The 21,164-nt window shown below is 48.9% G+C and overlaps 2 protein-coding genes across 2 annotated transcripts in view; both read right to left on the reverse strand.

Moving 5' to 3' along the window:
- LOC134498603 (disintegrin and metalloproteinase domain-containing protein 21-like) overlaps nucleotides 1-6,147 on the reverse strand; it is a 30,661-nt gene extending 24,514 nt beyond the window's left edge. Inside the window, exons 1-5 of the mRNA XM_063304760.1 lie at nucleotides 6,015-6,147; nucleotides 5,352-5,434; nucleotides 3,957-4,018; nucleotides 2,204-2,282; nucleotides 601-677 (exon numbers count right to left, since the gene is read on the reverse strand). Coding sequence (XP_063160830.1) covers nucleotides 601-677; nucleotides 2,204-2,282; nucleotides 3,957-4,018; nucleotides 5,352-5,434; nucleotides 6,015-6,147 — 434 coding nt within the window. The remainder of the gene's footprint in view (nucleotides 1-600; nucleotides 678-2,203; nucleotides 2,283-3,956; nucleotides 4,019-5,351; nucleotides 5,435-6,014) is intronic.
- Nucleotides 6,148-20,074: 13,927 nt separating this feature from the next.
- PDE2A (phosphodiesterase 2A) overlaps nucleotides 20,075-21,164 on the reverse strand; it is a 48,349-nt gene continuing 47,259 nt past the window's right edge. Inside the window, exons 27-28 of the mRNA XM_063304762.1 lie at nucleotides 20,619-20,725; nucleotides 20,075-20,311 (exon numbers count right to left, since the gene is read on the reverse strand). Of these exons, the coding sequence (XP_063160832.1) occupies nucleotides 20,077-20,311; nucleotides 20,619-20,725 (342 nt within the window). The 3' untranslated portion in view covers nucleotides 20,075-20,076. The remainder of the gene's footprint in view (nucleotides 20,312-20,618; nucleotides 20,726-21,164) is intronic.

Here is a 21,164-nt window from a genome sequence, read left to right on the forward strand (position 1 = left end):
TCTTGCTCCTTGGCTGACTACTCTAGGACCCAGGTGCAGAGACTCTGGAAGAGGACCTTGATGGAGACACACAGGAGCCGTTGCTAGGCAAAAGGGCTAAAGCATTTTTAAAGTCCAGAACATCCAGGTAACATTCAGAAATCACTCAGACATCTTCCTAATTCACTGGAGTATAAGATGTGGGGGGAAGAGGCCTGGCATAATCAGACTTGCCGGATTCTGTTATTGTAGTCAGTCTCAATAAAACTAGTTTTAGCCTTCCCATGCAGCTGATTTCATGGTCTGGCCTCCCTAGATACCAGGAAACCTAAAAGGATTGTGCCTATATCACATCGAGAACATGGATGTATGTTTTCCAAGGCCATGCAAGGGTAACTCAAAGCAGGCCCTTCTCGCCTGGGCTCTGTGGATTTCACGTCTCTGACCAAACGAGCTTGCCGCTTCCTGAGCTGAGCCAGGCTCCCCTGTCCGGCATTCAAGACCCACCTGTGGGATCCTTTGCGGCCAAGCAGATCCAACTGGAGGCACCTGCACCTTCAACCCTCCCGCCCAGATCAGGAACATCTTTGCAAACCGTGGAACCCAGAACAAAGCCGTTACCAAAGACCGTTGCAGGTTGAGATGACCGCGTCCGAGTTGGGGCTGTCTTCCACGTATCCGCTGTAATAACAGTCAATCTGAAAGGGACAAAGGGAGGGGCCAGAGAAAGGCTGTCTCAGAAGGGACCCTCCCTAGTTTTCTGGAGAGTAAAAGCAAGGGAGAGGAGAGGTGCTTTCAGACTTGCAAGACTCTGTTAAGGCAACCTTACAATAAAGCTAGCATTAGTACTCATGGTTGGTGCTTCTTGTCTGGACTACCTCGATGGGCTGACATGAGTGGAGGAAACCAAACGAACCAGGTGTGGCTCAAGACCACCTGCTGTTGGGCAAAGCAATCAGAGAAGATTTCTCCTGAGGGCCAGTCTTCTCTGAGGCCTCTGAGAAGCTGCAGGGTATTTCTCCAGTGCCACAGGGGCATCTGCAGGGTGGGGTGGGGTCAAAACAAGTCAAGATGGCCACTGCGACCGTGTCATCAAAGCTGCCATCTGCAAACACTCCTGAATGTGTAGCTGGATTTGGGAAGCAATGAATGCTTCTTGGAGAGAGGGTGAGATGCCAATTCCCTTGAAGAGAGGGGGTGTTCCCCTTCTTAACCAACTTGCATTGAGCAGGTATCGCCTTCTCCCCAACCTTCCCTTTTTGGGAATTGCGAGGGGCTCAGCTTCAGAGGCCCCCATATTAAGGGGAATATCTAGATCAGTGTTTCTCAACCTCAGCAACCTCAGAATTCTGGGAGTTGAAGTCCACGTAGCTGAAAGTTGCTGAGGTTGAGAAGCACTGGTCTTTTGGGCAGGGTTCAGACTTGGGTGCAGGATGGAAATGACATTGGTCACTAGGGTGGATGACATCTTGAGTGGAGACATGCCCCGGTCCTTTAAGACTTCTCATCAACTTTTGATAACATCTATGGTGAGATCTTCCTGGGCTGCCAAGGGGAGTTGGAGACGCAGGCATCTTGGTTGCAGTTCCAGCCAGTAGTAGTCGGGGAGGAGCCCTGGGCTTATGGTCACTCCAATATTGGGTGCATTACGACTCAGTGCTTTCCCCATTGAACTTTAAGTGAAGCTATGAGGAGAAATCATCCACGCCTTTGGGGTGAGATGTCATCAGTACCCTGATGATTGTCAATTGTATGGCCACCCCCAGGCCAGGCCAGAGATTGTGTGGGAGTCCTCATTGGGGTCTGGAGTCTGTGGGGGTCAGAATGGGTAGAAACAAGCACCAACTGAATTTGGAAGATGGAATTGCTGTCTGTCCAGGGATATCTTGGCTCAGAGATGGTCCCCGGGTTAGCTCGGATGGGGTCACCCTCTTTCTGAAGGAGCAGGTCTACAGTTTGGAGGACTCACAGGCTGAGCAGGTGGAATCTCCATGGTCCATGCAGACATGCGGGAATGGGACAGTCAGGGTCTTGTTTTGATAGATAGATGATGGATGGATGGATGGATGTTGGGTGGGGAGAGAAGGACAGATAGATGATTGATAGATGATGATAGATAGATGGATGGATGGATAGATAGATAGCAGGTAGAAGTACTACAATACAAATTTCCCCAAAATGCAAACCTAATCCACATTTTATAACGGGGTGTGACTAAAATTACCTTTGGTTTTGGATGATGGACAGTTTTCCTTCCTTTTAAATCCAAAGAGTAAACAGGCATATTCTGAACTACAAAGGATCTGCATACCAAAAGACAGAAACAGGGAATGTATTTTCTGTCTAACAGCTGTTTCTTGACTCAGCAACAAAGATTCTCTTTGGGTGAAGATTTGAAAGAAAAGGCCTGTGCTGGTTTTTGCTTCGACCATCTGAATGCATTTGGCTAATGACCACGAAACCACAGTATGATGCTGGTGATAAATAAATAACGCCCGAAGTACTATACAACGAATACTTCTCTAAGCACTTTACTTTTAAAATGGCTTGCTTTGATGAGTTGTGTTTTAATGTCATGCGGGCTTTCTCTCCCAGCTTTGCCATCAGCCAATGGGGAAAACATCACGCCGCAGCAGGAACGGGGAGGGTGTGACTCTGGGACTCTGCCTGGCCTTCCGAGGCTGGTGGATACCACTGGGGTGTTGGCAGAATGCTGGGAAAGCCTTTAGCCCAGGAGAGATCAGAAAAGTCACACACACCAGGCATATCTATAAAAATAATTTATTTACAGAAAGCAAAACAAAAGCAAAACATATTTAAAGGACTTAGCTCTCATTGAGAGCAAGCCTGGCTTGCTACATATAGGCAGAGAGAAAAAAGAGGAAGTAAGAACAAATCCGGGCAGGTTTCCTCCCCCCAGGCTATTTTGCATGAAGCACGTGAGAGGAGACAATCTAATACAACCTTTTCACCCGGCCAAAATGATTAGGTACAATAGAAGCTTAATCTGTTAGTAGGAAAACCTCAACATGGGGCATCTTCCAAGTTCAAATCACGTGACGTGATTTTTTTTTTATTTAGCAAATTTATGTAGCCACCCATCTCACAAAAAGTAGTAAAGAGCGAGCCACTTTAAAGGTAAAATGCTGCGAATCAAATCTAACCTTACACACCCACTCGCCGTGAAGACACACTGGTGGCACTCACAGAGCACACTTACCGTTCCTTATTTTCTGAATGTTGACAAATCATTAAATTATTAACTGACTCAACAGGCTGGGGTTTTGCTCAAGCTGCTAAGCTCCGACAAAAATCAGGCGTGGAAACAGTCCAGTAACCCCTTTTCCAGCCAACCCACTTTATTACGAGGCACCCAACTTTCTAGACTCCTTCTGATTTCTTACTAATCAAACTTGGTCTTATTCTGCAAACGCGGCCCCTAGATTTGTGACTGGCCACTTGTGGGGCGCCATGCAACTTGAAGTCCCAGGAGCAGAACAGCTTTATTTACTTTATTTATTATTAATCTGTATGAGTGGAAGTACGAGGCTAAACGGTGGTTGTTCTTCCTGCTGCCTTGGGGTTCTTTTACGTTTTTATTCCTTTATATTTTTATTTGTGCGGTTATATATGTTTGATGTTTTTTATATTATGACACGGTCTTAATTGTTATTCGGCGTGTGCGCCACCCAGAGTCGCTTTTTGCGAGATGGGAGGCTATATAAATCTGCTAAATAAACAAACAAACAAATAAATAAATTTGCTAAACCAGTTTGGACTGATTGATCGATCCAAGAACCCTGGGAAGCAAACACACACCAAAAATGACATTGAAAAAAACCCATCCAAAGCTGCACGGAGGCTTGGCAGAACGCTGAACCCGCGCACCTGTGTCAGAGCTCCTAGACGCACACCCTGCTCCTCCGTGCCTGGGCAAACTTGAAACCAAAAGAAATAAAACCGCCACAACCACTTACTTCTGATGAAGGTGAACGATCCTGTGGATGCCTTCGATTTTCATCAGATACGATACTTCTTTCTGAACCGTACAAAAGAAAACATTTAAACTTGGACAAACACACCCCTTGTGAGTCCCTATCAGTGAGTTGGTCCCTGCTGGAGCGGTGGCTCACCCAAGGCTGGCAACGTGAGGCCCAAGGGGTTTCTGGGAATTCACGTGTCTCCCTTTACGGGCCACGCCGGCTTTCTCTCCCAGCTTTGCCATCAGCCAATGGGGAAAACATCACGCCACAACAGGAATGGGGAGGGTGTGACTCTGGGACTCTGCCTGGCCTTCCGAGGCTGGTGGATACCACTGGGGCATCTTCCAAGTTCAAATCATGTGCCATAAAATGGCAGAGGAGGAGGAGGAGGAGGAGGACCACCACCACCACCACACAGGACAGAAGGAAACCCAGAGAGGGAGACAGATCCTGTAGGACTGTGCCCCTAGCTAGGTTCTGGCCAGCAGGAGAAGTAAAACCGAGTACAGGTAGTCCTCAACTTATGACCACAATTGGGACCGGAACTTCCGTTGCTAAATGATGTGGTTGTTAAGTGAGTAATGCCTGATTTTACAACCTTTTTAGCCATGGTCATTAAGCGAATCACCATGGTTGTTAAGTGAATCACATAGGCGTTAAGCAAATCTGGCTTTCCCCATTGACTTTGCTTGTCCAAAGCCAGCTGGGAAGGTTGCCAATGGTGATCATGTGACCCCGGGATGCTGCGACTGCTGTAAATACATGCCAGTTGCCAAGCACTTGAATTTTGATCATGTGACCGCAGGGATGCCGCGATGGTCATAAGTGCGAGGACTGGCTGTAAGTCACTTTTCCCAGTACCAGCGTAACTTCAAACAGTCGCTAAACAAATGGTTGTAAATCAAGGACTACCTGCAGGGGAGTGACTGAAACTGGCAGGTGCAGGACTAATGTGCAATTGAAAACAAACTTTTCTTTTGGGACTGACACATAAACAGCTGGAAAAAGGTCATGGAACTTTGTTCTGCAGCGCTATGCTCTATTACTCTATGCTCAAAAGTGGAAAGGCTCAGCACTCTTCGTCAAATGGAGGAAGGTTTGAACTTTAGGACTTCCTGAAAAGCAAATGGTGGAAGTGATGCCGTCTCTCTCTGCACCAACCCTGGCTTTGTCCTCGAAGGGGCTAGAGATCTTCAACTACAATTCCCATCAGCCCCAGTCTCTGCTATCAGTGATGGGTCCGTGGCCAGAGCAGCTTCAGTCCACACTGTCTGAACAGACATGGGATGGGGAAAGTCACTCTAAACCCTAAAGGGTTTCCCTCCTCAGCCAGGGAAGGAGGCTTTCAGTTTGGCAGCAATTCAAATGGTGAAGCCCAAGCTGGATTACCTTACTATAGGCATTGTGTTGCTGTTCCAGCAAACTGGGGGCAATAACTTCTGAATAAAGGTAGCTTGAAGCTCCCATTGATCCTAGAAAGAAAGGAAAAATGAGAAAGGGCCTCAGTCTTGCCATCAGCAAAGTTGCCACAGCGGAGGGGGTAGGATGGACCGCCTCAGGAGGGCCCCAGCCCAGCTGCCAGCTTCGATCAACTAACTGCCATTTCTCCGGGCTGGTGGTTGGACTGGGGCCCTCCTGAGGCGGTCCATCCCACCCCCCACCCCCCACCCCCACCCCCCCATGCCAGCCTTGCCCCTGAGTAAAATTTCTCTCTGCCTCTCCTGGAGTCTGGAGAAAGAAGAAGCTGGTGTGACTTTTGCTGATAGAAAAACTTCACAACTGCCCTTCAAGGAAAAGGGGGGTGCATGCAGAAAAGGGGCAGAGCTTCAATTCCATGGCTGCGGCTGCCATCTTGACTTTTTTGACCCCCATCCCTGCGATACCCCTAGGACCACACCTAACAGATTGACCAGCCCTTGGGAAGGGGAACGCTCAAGCCCCTGCCATTCCTGGGCTGGGGACCAGATGAAAGTGGGAGGAGGCAGGGGTCCTGGCACAAAATATGCTGCCAGGGCCCGTTTGGGGCCCGGGCCAGGGGGAAAGGCCCAAGACCAGTCCTCTGGGAGGAAGTGCCAAGTGTTGGGAACCAGTGGCTGGACGCTGGGACGGCCTCGCTCTTCTTCTCTTTTGCAGAAGATCCTATTAAGAGGGCCTTTTCTGGGCTCCGGGGGCCCACAGTCTCCATCTTAGTCACAAAGGGTGTGCAAAGCACAGAGCGGAAGCGGACTGGCCCCCCCTTTGTGCTGGGAGGGCGCTCTGCAGATGTTCAGGGGTGTCTCGTTGGGTTTATTCATTCGGACGCTCCGAGGCAGTGGCACCAACCAAGTACCTGAGAACCTTCTCCCGATGCTGGGCACCCTGGGTCCTCCAGGGGTGGGGGAACTACAACTCCCAGCACCCCTCAACTTGAGCCTGGCTGCCTGGAGCTGCTGGGAGTTGTAGTTCAGCAACTCTTCCCCCACCCACCCCAATCTGGACTCTGAGATGTTTCCTCCCCACTGCCCACCCCCCAGCATTTCTACCCACCCAGCCTGAGGAGGAGCCAAAGCAGCCGTAGCCAAGAGCCCGACATTCCCCACTTCCAGGGCAGAAAAGAGGGGAGACAGCCCCCAAGGGCACCCCCTCCCTCAATTCCCCCCAGCAGGCCCACCCACTGCTCAGAGCTCCAACTGCCATCCAATTCTAATTCTTGGAGCCCCGGCAGCCCTTCAAGCCAAAGCCCCCGCCCGATTGGCTCGCTCCGGCTGAAGTCCCACCCCCGTAGCTCTGCCCCAGAGTGCTTCACAATTCCAGCTGCTCAGAATGCCAGATGTCAATCAGCCCAGCACCCGCCCTTTTCTCACCAGGGGAGAACTCCTCCCCTTTCCGGGCCACAATTGCCTGGGAGCTTCAGGCCCCGCCCCTTCTAACACCCCATTGGCTGCTGCTGCTGCTGCTGCTCCCTGTTCTGTTTCTGACATCCCCAACAGGTGGCAAGGGAGGGGCCTGAAGGTCTTAGCCAAGGACAGGATCATCCCTTGCGGTGGAGAGTTGAAATGAACCCAGGGCTGTCCACCCCTGTGTTCGTTAACACGAATTACTAGAAACTAGACTTCTGCTGCCCTGTGGCAGACCCTGACCTTAGTGGTCTAAGGTTATGCTGACCATATTTCCTTGAGACAAAAACGGGACATTGGGATGGCCAAACGGGGCAGGGCTGGGTGATGGGCTGGATCGGCAGGCAGGAACTTCTCTGGTTTTCTCGGGCTGGGAATCTTCGGATTCCTTCGTTTGTGAGAGGCAAGGCTGGGCTGGAGAGTTGAGTGAACGGTTGTCCCTGACAAGCCATTCCTCCTCTGGCTGTGCTTTTACCTTCTTTTCTTCCCGCCCTTTCAAGGCAGGAGCCAATCGGCTGGCCCTTTGATCACCACCTATCAGCCGATCCTGTTTTTTTCTTTTTAGGTTTCCCGCTGGGTTGAGCTCTGCGGCTTTTTTCCTGCTGTTTCTGCTGAGCTCCCCCTCCTTCCACTCAAAGTCAGATTGCATTCTGACAGGTTTGCGGGAACTTTCACATTTTTAAGTAAGGTTTTTAAGAAAACGGGACAAAATGGACATTTATATTAAAACGACAGGACGGTCTGGAAATGTTAAAAAAACGGGGCTGTCCCATTCAAAATGGGACGTATGGTCAGCCTATCTAAGGTAGGACTCTAGAATGACCTCTCCTGTTGCCCACTCCCTGGCTTTTACAGGTGTCCACAAGGTGGTGTCCAAAAGGCCAAGATGGTGGCCACCGAGGTGTGTCAATGCACATAAAAAGAGGAGGAGCTTCAACCACAGCCATCTTGGCTTTTTGGACCACACCCGGTGGACCCCCCTGCTGGCCTTTCTGTTGGGAATGTCTGTCCTGGGAATCCCTGTACAAGCTAAGAATATTCACTTGGTTTCAAATCTCGGGCACTCTCACTCCAGGGGCCCAGATAGCTGGGACCAGCAAGAGGCACCACATAAGAGCATAAGCTGTGTCCTGCTGGGTGGGACCCCTGGCCCATCTCCTCCGGCAGCCTGCTCTCCCAGCAGCCAACCAGCCGGCTAGGGAAGCCCTCAGTCTTCCAGCAGATGGCCTTCAGAGGTAGTCCCATGCCATCCAGGCTAAGAGCCATTGATCCCCAGGAATTCCATGAATTGGTCCATGACATGGTAGGGAATTCCAATGTTGGATTAAGTGTTGTGTAAAAAAAGATTTCCTTTGGTCCTGATTCAGCTTCCCTTCCCTTCTCTCCCCTTCCCTCATTCATCTTTTCTCCCCTTCTCCCCTTCTCCCCTCCCCTCCAAAGTAAGAGCACAAGCTGTGCCCTGCTGGGTGGGACCCCTGGCCCATCTCCTCCGGCAGCCTGCTCTCCTGGCAGCCAACCAACTGCCCAACAAAGCCCACAGTCTCCCAGCAGGCCAATGGTGGTCTGGGAATTGCCTGAACCCTCTTCAGTGAGGATTCAGACTCACAGGACAGAGACCACATTGGTCTGTTTGGCAGATGACCCTCCTTGAGACCCTGAGAAGGAGACTGTGCCCTTTCTCCTCCTTTTAGACCTCCTGGTGATGTCCTTCTGGAATGCGTGCAAGAGGTGGGACTTGGAGGTGTGTCCTGAAGGGGTTCTGCTCTTTGCTAAGGTGGTGGTGGAGGAGGAGGAGAGGCTGGCCTACTGGGGTCCCCACTGTGAGGTGCCTTGGCGTCTGGGGCTGTTCTCACTCATTCCCAAGTGCAGGGCTCTGCATAATGGATTGAAATTATAGGCAGGCAAATCCCAACTGAACTTTCCTCACCCTTCCTCACAAGAAGAACCTTTCGACAGTGAAACCGTTTGCCTAGACAGCAGTGAGCTTCTCTTCCTTGGATGGGTTCAAGAGGTTGAACAATGACCTACTGAGGAGGCTTCAGTTTGGACTCCTATTCTGAGCAGGGAGCTGGACTCAATGGCCTCAGTGGTCCCTTCCAACCTTCTGACCCATCCAACTTCCTAACTCCCTAACTCCCGATCTTCATAGACATATTTTTGAGTTCTGCTACCTCTCAGGGCTGTGTTACCCTTTGTAGGTGATCTTGCTTGAAGTATATGTCCAGATCTGGACACCACACGTTAAGAAGGTCTCAAAGAAATGGGAACAGATTTAGAAAAGGGCACTGAAGATAACTAAGGGATTACAAACTAAGTTTAATGAAGAGATTGAAGGAGCTGGCCATGTTCAGCCTTCAGAAGAGAAGACCAGTCTTCAAATAATGGAAAGGAGGTCACGCAGAAGAAGACCAGAAGCTTCTTTCCTTCATTTCAGAGTGCAGGACATAGAATAATGGATTTAAGTAACAGGAAGGCAGCTTCTGATGCAATGTTGGGAAAGACTTCTTAACTGTAAGAGCAGATTGACAGTGGAATCAGAGACTCAGAAGGACGGTGGGCTCCCCTTCAGTTTTGTTCAACCCCTGAAACTCAGAAGCCCCTTCAAACTGGAGTTTCTGGGATTTTACACAAAGCAGCCAGGCAGTGTTTCTCAACCTTCTGGGAACTGAAGTCCATACTGGCTGGGGAATTCTGGGAGTTGAAGTCCACACATCTTGAAGTTGCCAAGGCTGACAAACACTAAGCTAGACAGATGTGGACTTCATTGTTTTCATTCATGAGGCAACAGCGCCATGAGGTGGCCGGTCTGGTCTTCTGCAGCACAGATAGCAAAGCCCTCCACTTTGGGTCAGTCCCTCCTTAACACTCCCCGCTGGTGGTGCATTCTTCCATTCTTGGGACCCCCTTCTCCAGCCTGACCCCCACCTACAGATCCACTTGGACTGCCACTCCCAGAATCCTCTAGCCAGCCTGCTCCAGGAAATCCAAACTGCACCATGGTTTTTCCACATCAGCGCTCCAGGGACCACTGCGCCACCGCAGAGGGCTGCCGCGCAGTAGATCCAAAAGATGTCCTGAGTCATGCAATCTAAGAAATGCAGAATTGGGAGGGACCCCAAAGGTCATCTAATCTAACCCTGGCCAACTACTGGTGGAGATGACCCACACTGCCAGGTGCGTTCCTTAGCTGTACTTGCATTGCTGTTGAAAGCCCCCAGCCCACATCTGAACATTTGATGCTTTGGTTATGCCTGTGCAAAAATAGGACATCAGAACACCCAGATTTCCAAGGTCTCATTTTCATTCGTTGCTCCTCCGCAACTTTTTGACAGCCCAACCGGTGCTCCTGGAAGAACTTAGCAATATTGGGGGGTGGAGGGGGGAGAAAAGGGAAAAGATGCAGCTCCCCTCACCTCAAATGCCCACAGCTTTTCCAGGGATCAGACCCTACCAAAGGGAGCCAGACTCCCCAAGATTAATTTGCATTTAAATGACATTGAATCCAGTTCATTTGACTATTAGCCATGCAGTTTGTAGTTTTCTTGTTTGTTGCACTGAAATTAAATTGGGGGTGCAGTTTTTAGGAAGGGCTTAGCCATCATAGAATCCTTGAGTTGGAAATGTCCCTTGAGGTCAACAAGTCCAACCTCCTGCTCAGAGCTGGAATTCAAATAAAAACATCCTAGACCAGTGTTTCTCAACCTTGGCATCTTTAAGCTGCGTGGACCTCAACTCCCAGAACTCCCCAGCCAGCCATACTGGCTGGGGAATTCTGGGAGTTGAAGTCCACGCAGCTTAAAGTTGCCAAGGTTGAGAAACACTGTCCTAGACAGATGGAAATAATATTTGAGTGCAACCTAAATATGTCTGGCCTCATATTTAATGATGGATAGCTTATGTTCTCTGGGCCATTAGCGCTTTGTGCTCTGGTAGGAAAATTTTGCTAACATTTAAGCAGAAATTGCCTTCCTATAACTTAAATTCATTATTGCATTCCAGCGCTCAGGAATCTTCAACAATCCCATTTTTTTTTCAATCCCTCCTTGTAGGGCATAGTTCCTAATCTCTGATTATCTTTGTTGCCCTTCTCTGAACTTCATCCAATTTTTCTGAATCCTGCTTAAAAACACTCAGAGTCACACAAGAGTCAAGCAGCTTATAAAGCTAGAATTAATTAATTAATCAATCAATCAATCAGGCATCCAGAACTGGACTGGGTACTCAAGGTGAGCAAAGTGGAATTACTACTTCCTGTGATTTGGAAAACAGTGCTTCTGCTGATGCAGCCAAAATTGCATTTGCCCTTTTTGCAGCCACATCACAGGGCTGGCTCATATTTAGGTTGCACTCAAGTATTATTTCCAGATCTTTTTCACAAGGATCATGATCAAGGCAGGAATATCTCCATGGGCAGACAGGACAGAAAGGCACCCTTAGAACTGCAGTGAACTTTGCAATGACAGGACAATAGAACAGATTTGATGAAATGTATAAATTATATTTATATTTATATATATTTATATATATACTGCATTGTTTTAGCGATACGTTCTTTGTCATTGTCTGTAAACCACCCAGAGTCATTGTAACATGAGATGGGCGGTAAAGAAATATGGCAAACAAACAAATAAATAAATAAAGGGAAAATGAGCCCTGTGAGAGCTCCTAGATTTGTGACTTGTTTGGTTGATCCATCCTTTGTGTTGCAAAAACTGTTTCAGGCTTCTCCATGTTGGGTTTCATTGCTTCATTCCTTTCTCTTAAATCTGTGCTATTTGTTGATCATCTGATCTTGTGACTGTGGGTGTCTTTTTAAATGCTATTCAATGAAATATTTTCTCCTCTGACAACTATCCTAAGATGTTTCAGTCCTGAAAAATGTTATATCGGTTAAATGCAAGCACAAGCAACGAGAAAACTGTTCTGGCTCCCCTTGGAGGATGGAGAACGAAAAATGTATAGGAACAGCAGCAAATACAGTTAGAGCAGAATGAGTAAGTAAATAAGTGTGGTTTAAAGATTAAACAAAGGCAGATTTTTGCACACTGCAGCGTTGGCCAGTTTGGGATTTGAGCTGACCAGCCTGTACACAAGTCTACCCCGGTGCTGTTAAAAAAACAGAGACGTTGGAAGTTTGCATATGAAATTTATTGGAAAAGAAAATACTCAGTATTCCCTTTCGCCAAATCCCTAGAACCAGAAAAGTCAACAATTGTAAGAAAAGACAAGGAAGTCTGAGGTGATTTCTTTTTTTCACACACACACGCCAAGATTTATATCCCTACCAACTAGACCATCTTTTCCCAACTTGATATCCTCCAGAGGACCGGGCTGCTCCAACACAACTGGGGGAAGCAGGTTGGGAAGAGTTAAAAGCTTGACTCTCTCAAACAGAATCGGTGTATCGGGATATATATGTACATATCTATATATATCTATATATCTATATACATACATACACACACACGCACGCATACACACGCACAGGAGAGAAAGTGTGAAAACATACACACCCACGTTAAAACCAGAAAGGGCGGGGCCACAGCAGGGGAACGCCTGTGGCCCAAAACACGTCAGTTCCTACTTGGATCTGCAGTTGTACAAGAGATAAGTATTTGGCCATTAGCACAGAAACTCTGTGACTCGAAGGTGGTAGTGGTGGAGTTGATGATGGTTATTTGTTGCAATGCGTGTGAAACCCCTGCACGATTCTTGGGAGCCCTTACTTGATGCTGAGAGTGAGAGAGAAATGGTTAAAAAAATGACCCGTTTTCCTAAGTCGGAGAAATTGGCAGTGATGAACAGAGTCGGCAAAGCAAGGGCCAGCTGAAGCCACGCAACCAGACTTCAGCAAGAGTTGCTATGAGTAGGCACCAGCTACAATGGGGGTGGTGGGGTGGGAGGAGCAAAACGTTTGTGGAAGCAAATTTGAATCCAAATCTAAATTTGCATTGGAGGGTCACAAATGTAAAAGCCCAAAGGCGTGAACAGAAACCAACAACCTGGGTTGGATTTCCCTGTTTCAGGAAGAAATCCTTTTGCCCACTGAATAAAACTTGGCCAGGGGAATCTAAGAGGTCAGATATTAGATGCAAAATATGGCCTTTGAAGTTCAAAATCTCCAAAGTTTCAAACCTGATGCCCGTGAATTGGGAAACTTGAAAGGGCAAAGGGAATCTTGCTACTAATAAAATTACAGCCAAGGCCCTCTATGGTCTCACTTTAATACAAGTTTTGAAAGTGGCTTCTTTGATGCATCCAAATTACATTAAAAAACAGTGCAAAATTTGCATTCGCTCCATATGGTTGAACCTGCCTTGTCCTGCCTGGCAGCTCTTGAGGCTTCTCTTCAAGAAATTCTTACTTTAGCATCCTCTTCTTCCTTCCCTTCTTGGCCCGCCTTTGGTTTTAGACTTACTGGCTGTGGTGGGCCAAGCATTTTGCCCACGAGAGCTTGTTTTTCCATCCGATAGGAAGTAGCATCCCAGGGCCATTTGCAGAAAGACGGTGGGCAACCACGATCAAGAGGCAACATGGGGGAGCATGAAGGAGAAAATGGGCCAGAGATGTGGTGTAGCATCTTCAAACCCTGGAAGATGTTCACCACAGAGGCCACCAAACTGAGAAGGAGAGAAAAAAGGGGATCTTTTCAAGGCCTAAAAGAAATTCTCAGGAAGAAGGAATGTTTTGGTGAGCCCTAGTTAAACCAGATTTTTAGAAAAGATGTAATGCAAGCTGTGAAAAGCCACCATTAGTACACAAAATGGCCCCCAGGCATAACATCACCATTCACATCTCTGTCAAATGTCTGGATCTTGTATCTGGTCCAGAAATGGAGATTCAAGCCTGAGAATACCTATGAAGCCACTCCTTCATTTCAATGATGGGCAGGATCTCTTTCCAGCCGGCTGTCCAGTGTCCACGGACTATACCATGGTGGGGTTCATACAACATGCTCACTCTGAAACTCCCGTTAACAAAATGGCTGTGTTCATGCACATGCTGTGCTCAAGAAAATAAACCATACAATGGTTTAATGGGGCCACCTGGTTTGCAACATGCCAACCCACCAAGAATCCCATCACCTAGGCAAGTATGCTGTAGAAATCCAGAGTCACACTCCTTCCTGATTCTGGAATTTGTATTTGCAAACCCAAAGGCTTCCACCTCATCTCTGACACAGACCCAGTTCTTACCTGACTCAGCTCTGGGGAGGGGAGATTCCAGCAGATTCTATCTGCCAAGCAAGAGGGACTGGCAATTTGTTTCTCTCAAGCCAGATCTTAGGATTCCTTAAAATTACTACATTGCAGGGATTAGTCTCACTTTACAGAGACCACAACCGTCATCCTTGACTCACCATCAAATGAAAAACTGGCTAAGAGTCCATCCCCATCATCAGCTCCATTGAGGAAGGGAGAGTCTATTAGCCCTGCTTGGGTTCAAGTCTTCCAAGTCAACTGGGGCACTTCCAGGATCAGAGGAAAAGTCCCCTCAATTGTCCTCCACCGGAGGTGTTGTGTGTGTGTGTGTTTTTTTACTTTGCAGGTTCACCACTCCGGCTGTGCCCCCTTGCATTCCTGTCTCTTCATTGCTCCTTCGAGGGATCCCAGAAGCAAAATAAACTACATCTGCGTCTCTGCCACCGAGCCGCCTCAGGCCAAACATTCATTTGGTAAGTTGCTATAATTTAACTGATATAAAGAGTTGTGCAGAAAGCTTCACCCAGAAGGCAACGTAGAAAAGGTAAGGCAAATGAAGACACCGTTTCCTGCTGCATTTGTGGCCGTTGGTCCACAAATTCCTAGCTCATCACCAATTGGTTAAATGCTGAGGTGCTGCAGAAAGTGGTGTGGCTTTCACTAGCGCACTCTCTTGATTACCCCGACCCCTCTGGCGGGAAGTGCTGTCCACTAAGGGCTGGAACATGCACAAGGATCAGACCCCAAAGCATTGAAAGTGGGGCAGTGGTGAAAGGCGAAAGGTTCCCCATTCCACTGCCTGAATCAAGAAAGGGACAAATACTCAAGAGCTGCACAGATGCCAAAATACAGACCAGATGCTTGGCTACACATTACACCCACTGTGTCCAAAAGCAGCATGGATGGGGGAGAAATAATTTGCAGAGGTTCTGGAGAGGAGAATCCATAAATATTGCAAAGAATGGGCATTTTCCAAAGAATGTTCTTATCTAAAATCAGTCCTGAAAGAGCTTGGAACCCATTTTAGATCCTTGTCTGCTTTCCTGAAGAGTCTAAAGCAGGGTTTCTCAACCTTGGCAGCTTGAAGATGGGTGGACTCCAACTCCCAGAATTTCCCAGCCAGCCTTGCTGGCTGGGGAATTCTGGGAGTTGGAGTCCACCCATCTTCAAGCTGCCAGGGTTGAGAAACACTGGTCTAAAGGGACCTGTTTGGTTCTTCTCTCCCTGCACTGATCAAATTCACCTAGCCTGATTATTGAAAGTCGGTGGTGTGGTTTTCTAACCTTTTATGGTGGGAAAAGCACACAAACTATAGGCTTTGGCATGACTTGAAGAAAAACCAAGAACACAACCAACCCCCTCTCTTCCACCCAAAACTAGGGAGAAAATGGAAAACCCACTTGGCTTTATCCTATGGTCCTCATTTCTCTACAAATAATGTAAGGGCAATTCTTGGCCACCTAAACATTGCCAGCTATTGATTGGGTTATTTAAAACTGGGTTGGGTTGTTCAGACTAATAATTTGCATTTTCGCACAACTGCAAAACAGTATGGACAACAGTTCCTTGGTAGAGATACGTCCCAATGTATCTCTCTACAAGGTTCCTACTCCATCTTACATCAAAACATAGGCAATGGATGCCCATCGAAAGGAACAGTCACTTCTGAAAACAAGCTTTGCTTAGCTGATCTTCACTTAACCATCTGGACAGTTTAAGGACTTGGATAAACTTCAAAAGCCAGGTCCTCCTTTGATGTTCTCCTGTTTTACCGGGATGCTTTGCAACAGGTCCTGATATGCCATGTGTATACATAAATTGGCTCTATCCTATGGTCCTCATTCCTGTGGGAGCTGAGATCTGCATCTTTGGAAGGTATCACAGATGGGAAATGCTGATCCAGATGATGACAATGTGAGGACTTCTACAATACCTTCAACTGATTGTACGATAGGCATCTTCACAGACCAGAATCTGACCTACTACATGCAGGAAGAAAAGAGATCCTGCTCTGATGCTCTTTTCCCTACCCCGTTACCAAATGCAAGTCTTCCCGGTCTAAGAAAGGAGAACATCAAGAGAAGTTCTGCTGCAACAGAGCTACTGGCATACAGAAGATCCTCGTTAAAAGCTGGATGCATTGCAAAATGTCACCCTCTGAAGCATCCCTGGGAAAGGAGATGGATCCCATGAATTTTATTTTAATACTCTTGATTCAGTCTCTGTCTCAGAATCTTATAGAACCTAATAGGTCCTAATCTGTGCTGTCAACTTGCATCTTCCTTCCGATGCAGAACATCACATCTAGAGTTACTTTAGAAGCCCAACAGTCCTACTGGGCTAGAGCAGTGTTTCTCAACCTCATGAACTTTAAGATGTGTGCACTTCAACTCTCAGAATTCCCCAGCCAGCCATTCTGGGAGTTCAAGTCCACACACCTTAAAGTAGCCGAGTTTGAAAAATGTTGGGATGGAGCTTTTGAGTGCCTCCCTGTTGGTAGCCCAACGGTCTTGAGAATGAAGACTGTCTCTATCCTCAGAAATGGACTGTCAGGCCTCATGTGGTTGGTGAAGCATCATGCATTTCCCTGCTAGAAAGGCCAATTCTTCATGCGGGACTGAGAACTAATGAACAGGAAGCGGACAGAAAGACTAACCCGTCTGTCCCATCTCTGAAGGCGATGGGTGGGGAGCACCATTCATCCATCTGCACTTCTGGGAAATAAAGCTAGGGGGCAGCCACAGGCTAGAGAGAGGAGAAGCTTATCCTGCAGAGGAAGAAGAGAACAGAGAATGATAATGGAGCAGAAAAGGCTCAGCTGATGTAAAGACCCTTTTGACGGCATGGGAAGCATCAAAGCATGACAGAGAAAGGTCTGGAGGGGAACTGGGGCCTGGTTTGTACATCATCCTAAGCCATGGTGTCTTTAACCATAGTTTATCAGAAAACTACATACAAGGGCATCGTGATGCGAGTGCCGTCATTGAGGTTCGTTCCAGATCCTGTGTATGTTAGCTTGGCCTAGCAGGTTGGATGAGCTTTCTCTGGAAGGCTCCATAGCTCTGGGGCATCCTTGCCTGGCTCCATTACCAAAGGGCCCCATGAGCAGCACCACCTCCGTGCCCCCATGAGGGGTCCAAGAAGGAAGCAATGCAGGGCAAGCTTCTTTGGGGAGGCATTTGGCGAACAGTATGGAACAGTATGATCAAAGAGAAGAGTGGCTCAGTCCCATCCCCCAAGGTGGCACCCTCCAGATGACTCTGGGTGAGTTGACAGTGCCCAGGATTTCAGAGCGTCGCAGTGCTCACTCCTCTGGAGCGTGCCAGGTTGGAGAAGGGTGAGCAAGGCCGTTCCAACAGCCTCCGCATTGGACCTCAACAGGACACCTTTGTGAGGATTCAGGGAAGGCTATCCATGGCTACTGAACCTTGGCACCAGCTTTGGAGGTGTCCTGTCTCTTAGTGCCAGTTGCTCAGGGGACCTTCCCGGCAGGGGCTGTCCCACTTCTTTCCCCTTGGTATCCAGTGGGCTTCTTCCTCAGCCCTTAGGCCCAAAATATCTGCAAGGTCAGTGGAACACAGCTTCATTGGCAGCAACAAAGCATAACCACAAACATCTGCTTGGCTTTATCTCTGAAATTCCCTTGCACCTTAGTGGATTTAATTGCACAGGAGGTTCATGGCAGCCCAGAGGGCACCCCCATGGCAAAAACCCTGCCCAGACCTTGTCATTTTATATTCCTCTAACCAAGTGAGAAGTTTACAAATGGGTTGAAAACTTCCAGAAGCATCGCTTCCCCTTCCCCTGTGCTGGCTTGGAGTTCTCAGAGAAATGGCCACCATAGATGAACACAGATACCCTTCTAGTTGGTCTACACAACAGCTCTAACCCTCAAACTTGGCTTAAGGGGACTGAATTCTTAGCCTCACATTGCCTTCTATGCTCAAGGAAAGGGACAATATGAGGATTTATCAGGTTCACCCAGTGTGCTAACACACCGCTGTGTTCTCAACACTACACCCTGAACTCTCCAACTTCAATGTTCTCTAGCTAGTGTTCCATAAATGCAACTAGTAAGCCATCTTCTGCTCCTCTTCTTTAATCTAAGGATCCTGATCCTCTGTTTTCCAGCTCAGTCACACCTGTGGGCAGCCTGGTCAACAGGAACTCCAGGAGTTGAGCTTGAATGTATTTGGAAGGACACCTGCTTACAGAAGGATTCTGGAAAAAGTCCACTGGGTGGGTGCACCTATTTATGTTTGTGGATTCCTTTGAGGGAACCATTCACTCTTGGATCCACACCATAAATCCAACTGCTTGGATGTCAGAGTTGAGGGAAAGAAACTCTTGCCCCAAATTCAACTCCATATTATACAAGAAACCTGTTCTTTCCAGCCTTAGAAAGGAAGCAAAATGAAATCAAATGAAATGAAGGCAGAAGAGGCCAGTTTCAAGGGAGAAAAGATGGCTGGGGTGGGGAGATCTGCTCAACCCTCTTAATGGCCAGGAAAAGAAGATGGAGAGAGTCAGCCATGCAACACGCTTAACCTGGTCGCTGAATTAATCCACTGCTGGGTTAACATGGAGCCCCAAACGATGGGTCCATAAAGGAGTAAGCCAAACACACAAAGATGAACCCCAACCAAGTTTGCATCGTTGTAGTTGGGGTGGGGGGCTTTAAATGATCGGGTTAAGCACATTGGGTGAAAAGAATCAGTCTGTGTCTTCTCCTCTGAAGGTGGGAAGCACTTTGGAGATAAAATTTGGAGCAAAGAAGCAAGAGAAAGATTTACCAGCTCACTCGTTCCTGATCGGTCAAGGAGCGCAACCACGCTCTTTTTAAAACACGCAAACGTGCATGTTTTAAAAGAGCATGGTCACGCTCTCTTGTGTGAATCCTAATTTTGCCATGGACTAAATGGGAAATTGCAGTGAAACAGTCAGGCGGGAACAACGCCTTGCTCGCTGCCCCACGACTTGCAAAGAAAAAAGGGTTAAGCTAGCGTGACCTATTGGTGGTGGTGGTGGGGATCCACCCAAAGTCTTTTTTAAAATTACGAATGGCTTGACTTCTCTTAAATTTGCTTGTTTTAGCGTTACTAAACGGGGTGGGGGTGGGGGGGAAATCGGAACAAGTGCTGGAAACCTGTTTGGGAATCAGTGCTACAGCCCGGTTCACACAGTACAATGAACCGGATTAACAGAACGGAACGGCGGTGCTCACCTCCCATGCCATGTCCAAATCAACTATATTAGGTGTTAATATTATGGTCTGGTTCACGCCCCAGGCTTAGACAAGGGCTGAATCACAAACGACCCAATCCCGTTATAGCCTAGCCCCGTATTTAGTGGGAACCTGGTTCCTGGGTTTCAAAAGAGAGGGAAGGGGCTAAAATCCAGGATTTGCCCAACAGGGTTTTTGTCCGACACGGATTTGCTCCTCCAAAGCTCAAACTCATTCCTGGCTTGCCTGGTACAGTTTAGAAAAGACACATGGAGAAAATAAATATTCTGGAGTCTACTCTACCCTCCCTATGGCTGTTCCCAGAGCTGTTCCCTGTAGTGGGGGGGTCCCTTCAAGGAGGACAAAAGGCTTCCTTTAGCCTGGCATCAGGCAGACCCTTGGGAAAGGTGCAAATCCGGACGGGCGGGATTTCGTGTCGGCTGATGCCCTTCCAGGGGCCGTCAGAAGCAGCCTCTTCACCCTCAAGGGCAAAAGTTGCAGAGGGGCGGGTGGGGAGCAGGAGAACGGCGCGTTTGGAAAGTCGGGAGCACAAAGAAGCGGGAACCAACGGTAAGCTGGTGCGCCTCCAGAGCTGACAGACCGCGCCAGCCCAGCGATCGCAGGCTTGGGTTAGAGGCGGGGTGCGGGGGTGGGACGCGACGGACGTCTGCAGCAGGAAAAGTCCTTCTTATTTATAAAGAAGCCTCGGCGGCTCCTTTCCGCACTCAGCGCCGCCCTTTCCCTGCAGAGGGAAGGAGGGGGGGGCACAGTCGCTCTTGCGCGGGGGGTGTCCGGCCGGTGCCCGGCGGGCGTCACTCCAGTTCCGACTCCGCGGGCCCGTCCACGCCGTCCAGGCAACCGTTCATCTTGAGGCCGTCCTTGTCGGCCATCGTCTGCAGGTCGTACTCCTCGTCCAGAAAGTCCAGGGAGTTGTTGCTGGGCAGGCCCCTGAGCGTGAACTTGTGCGAGACTTTGGTCCAGTGCTCCCGGTTGCTGGCCACCCGCTCGTACAGCTCAGCGGCCCGGGGGAACAGCTCCTGGAGCAGCCTGGAGGGAGGGAGGGAGGGGGACCGTCCAGCCGTCAGACCTCCCTGAGGGTCGAGAGAGGACTTTGGATGGGTGGGTGGGGAGGGGGGGCTTCGACAAATATGCAGAAGGAGGGTCTCCTGCTCCCCGAAAGCCGAAGGGGATATGTAGAGCCTCCAGGGCCAGGAGCAGTCTACCTTGGAATGCCGCCTCCTGGGGACTCCGTGGGCAGAGGGCTTGCACACTCACGCCCTGCTTGTGAGATGCCCAGAGGACCACCCCCTCACCCATCCTGCACAGCCTTGAACCCCTGAAGCTCCACACTCACTTGTAGATGGGCATGGCGATGTGCTCCATGAAGCTGATCTGCAGCTCAGGGATGTAAGCCTTTTCGCGGTCCATCATCTCCATCGGACGGTTGCCCATGGCTTTCTCCTGCAGAGAGGGAGATGGGGCGGCTCCCCTCTAGCATCCATCATTTGCTTCCTGCTCCCCCCCCCCCCCCCGCCCGGCATGCAGCAGCCTTTGGTTGCGTTGAAGGGCCTCTTCCAAACCTCCACCTGAACACCTTTGGGCAGCATAGCACCTTTGGGCTATGCTGAGCAGGGCACAAATCTTGCCAAGGACCTGTGCAGACGCTCTGAAGCTCTTAGGCGCCCATTCCCAGGAGCTAAGACCATTCCTCTCTCACAGCTCCGGTGCAAAAAAGCACCCCACACTTTAGAAATCAGAGGTGGTAAGAACTCCACTCCCAGGAGCCTTCCCACCCCTTGGCATCCTCCCTGGCATGCCCTCGGAGCTGCCCACACACATCCTCTTAAGTCTAGTCCTCAAACTGAAGCCAAGAGTGATGGGAACTGCCTTCCCCACTCAG

This window comes from Candoia aspera, chromosome 5, assembly GCF_035149785.1.
Source record: "Candoia aspera isolate rCanAsp1 chromosome 5, rCanAsp1.hap2, whole genome shotgun sequence".
Classification (NCBI taxonomy): domain Eukaryota; kingdom Metazoa; phylum Chordata; class Lepidosauria; order Squamata; family Boidae; genus Candoia; species Candoia aspera.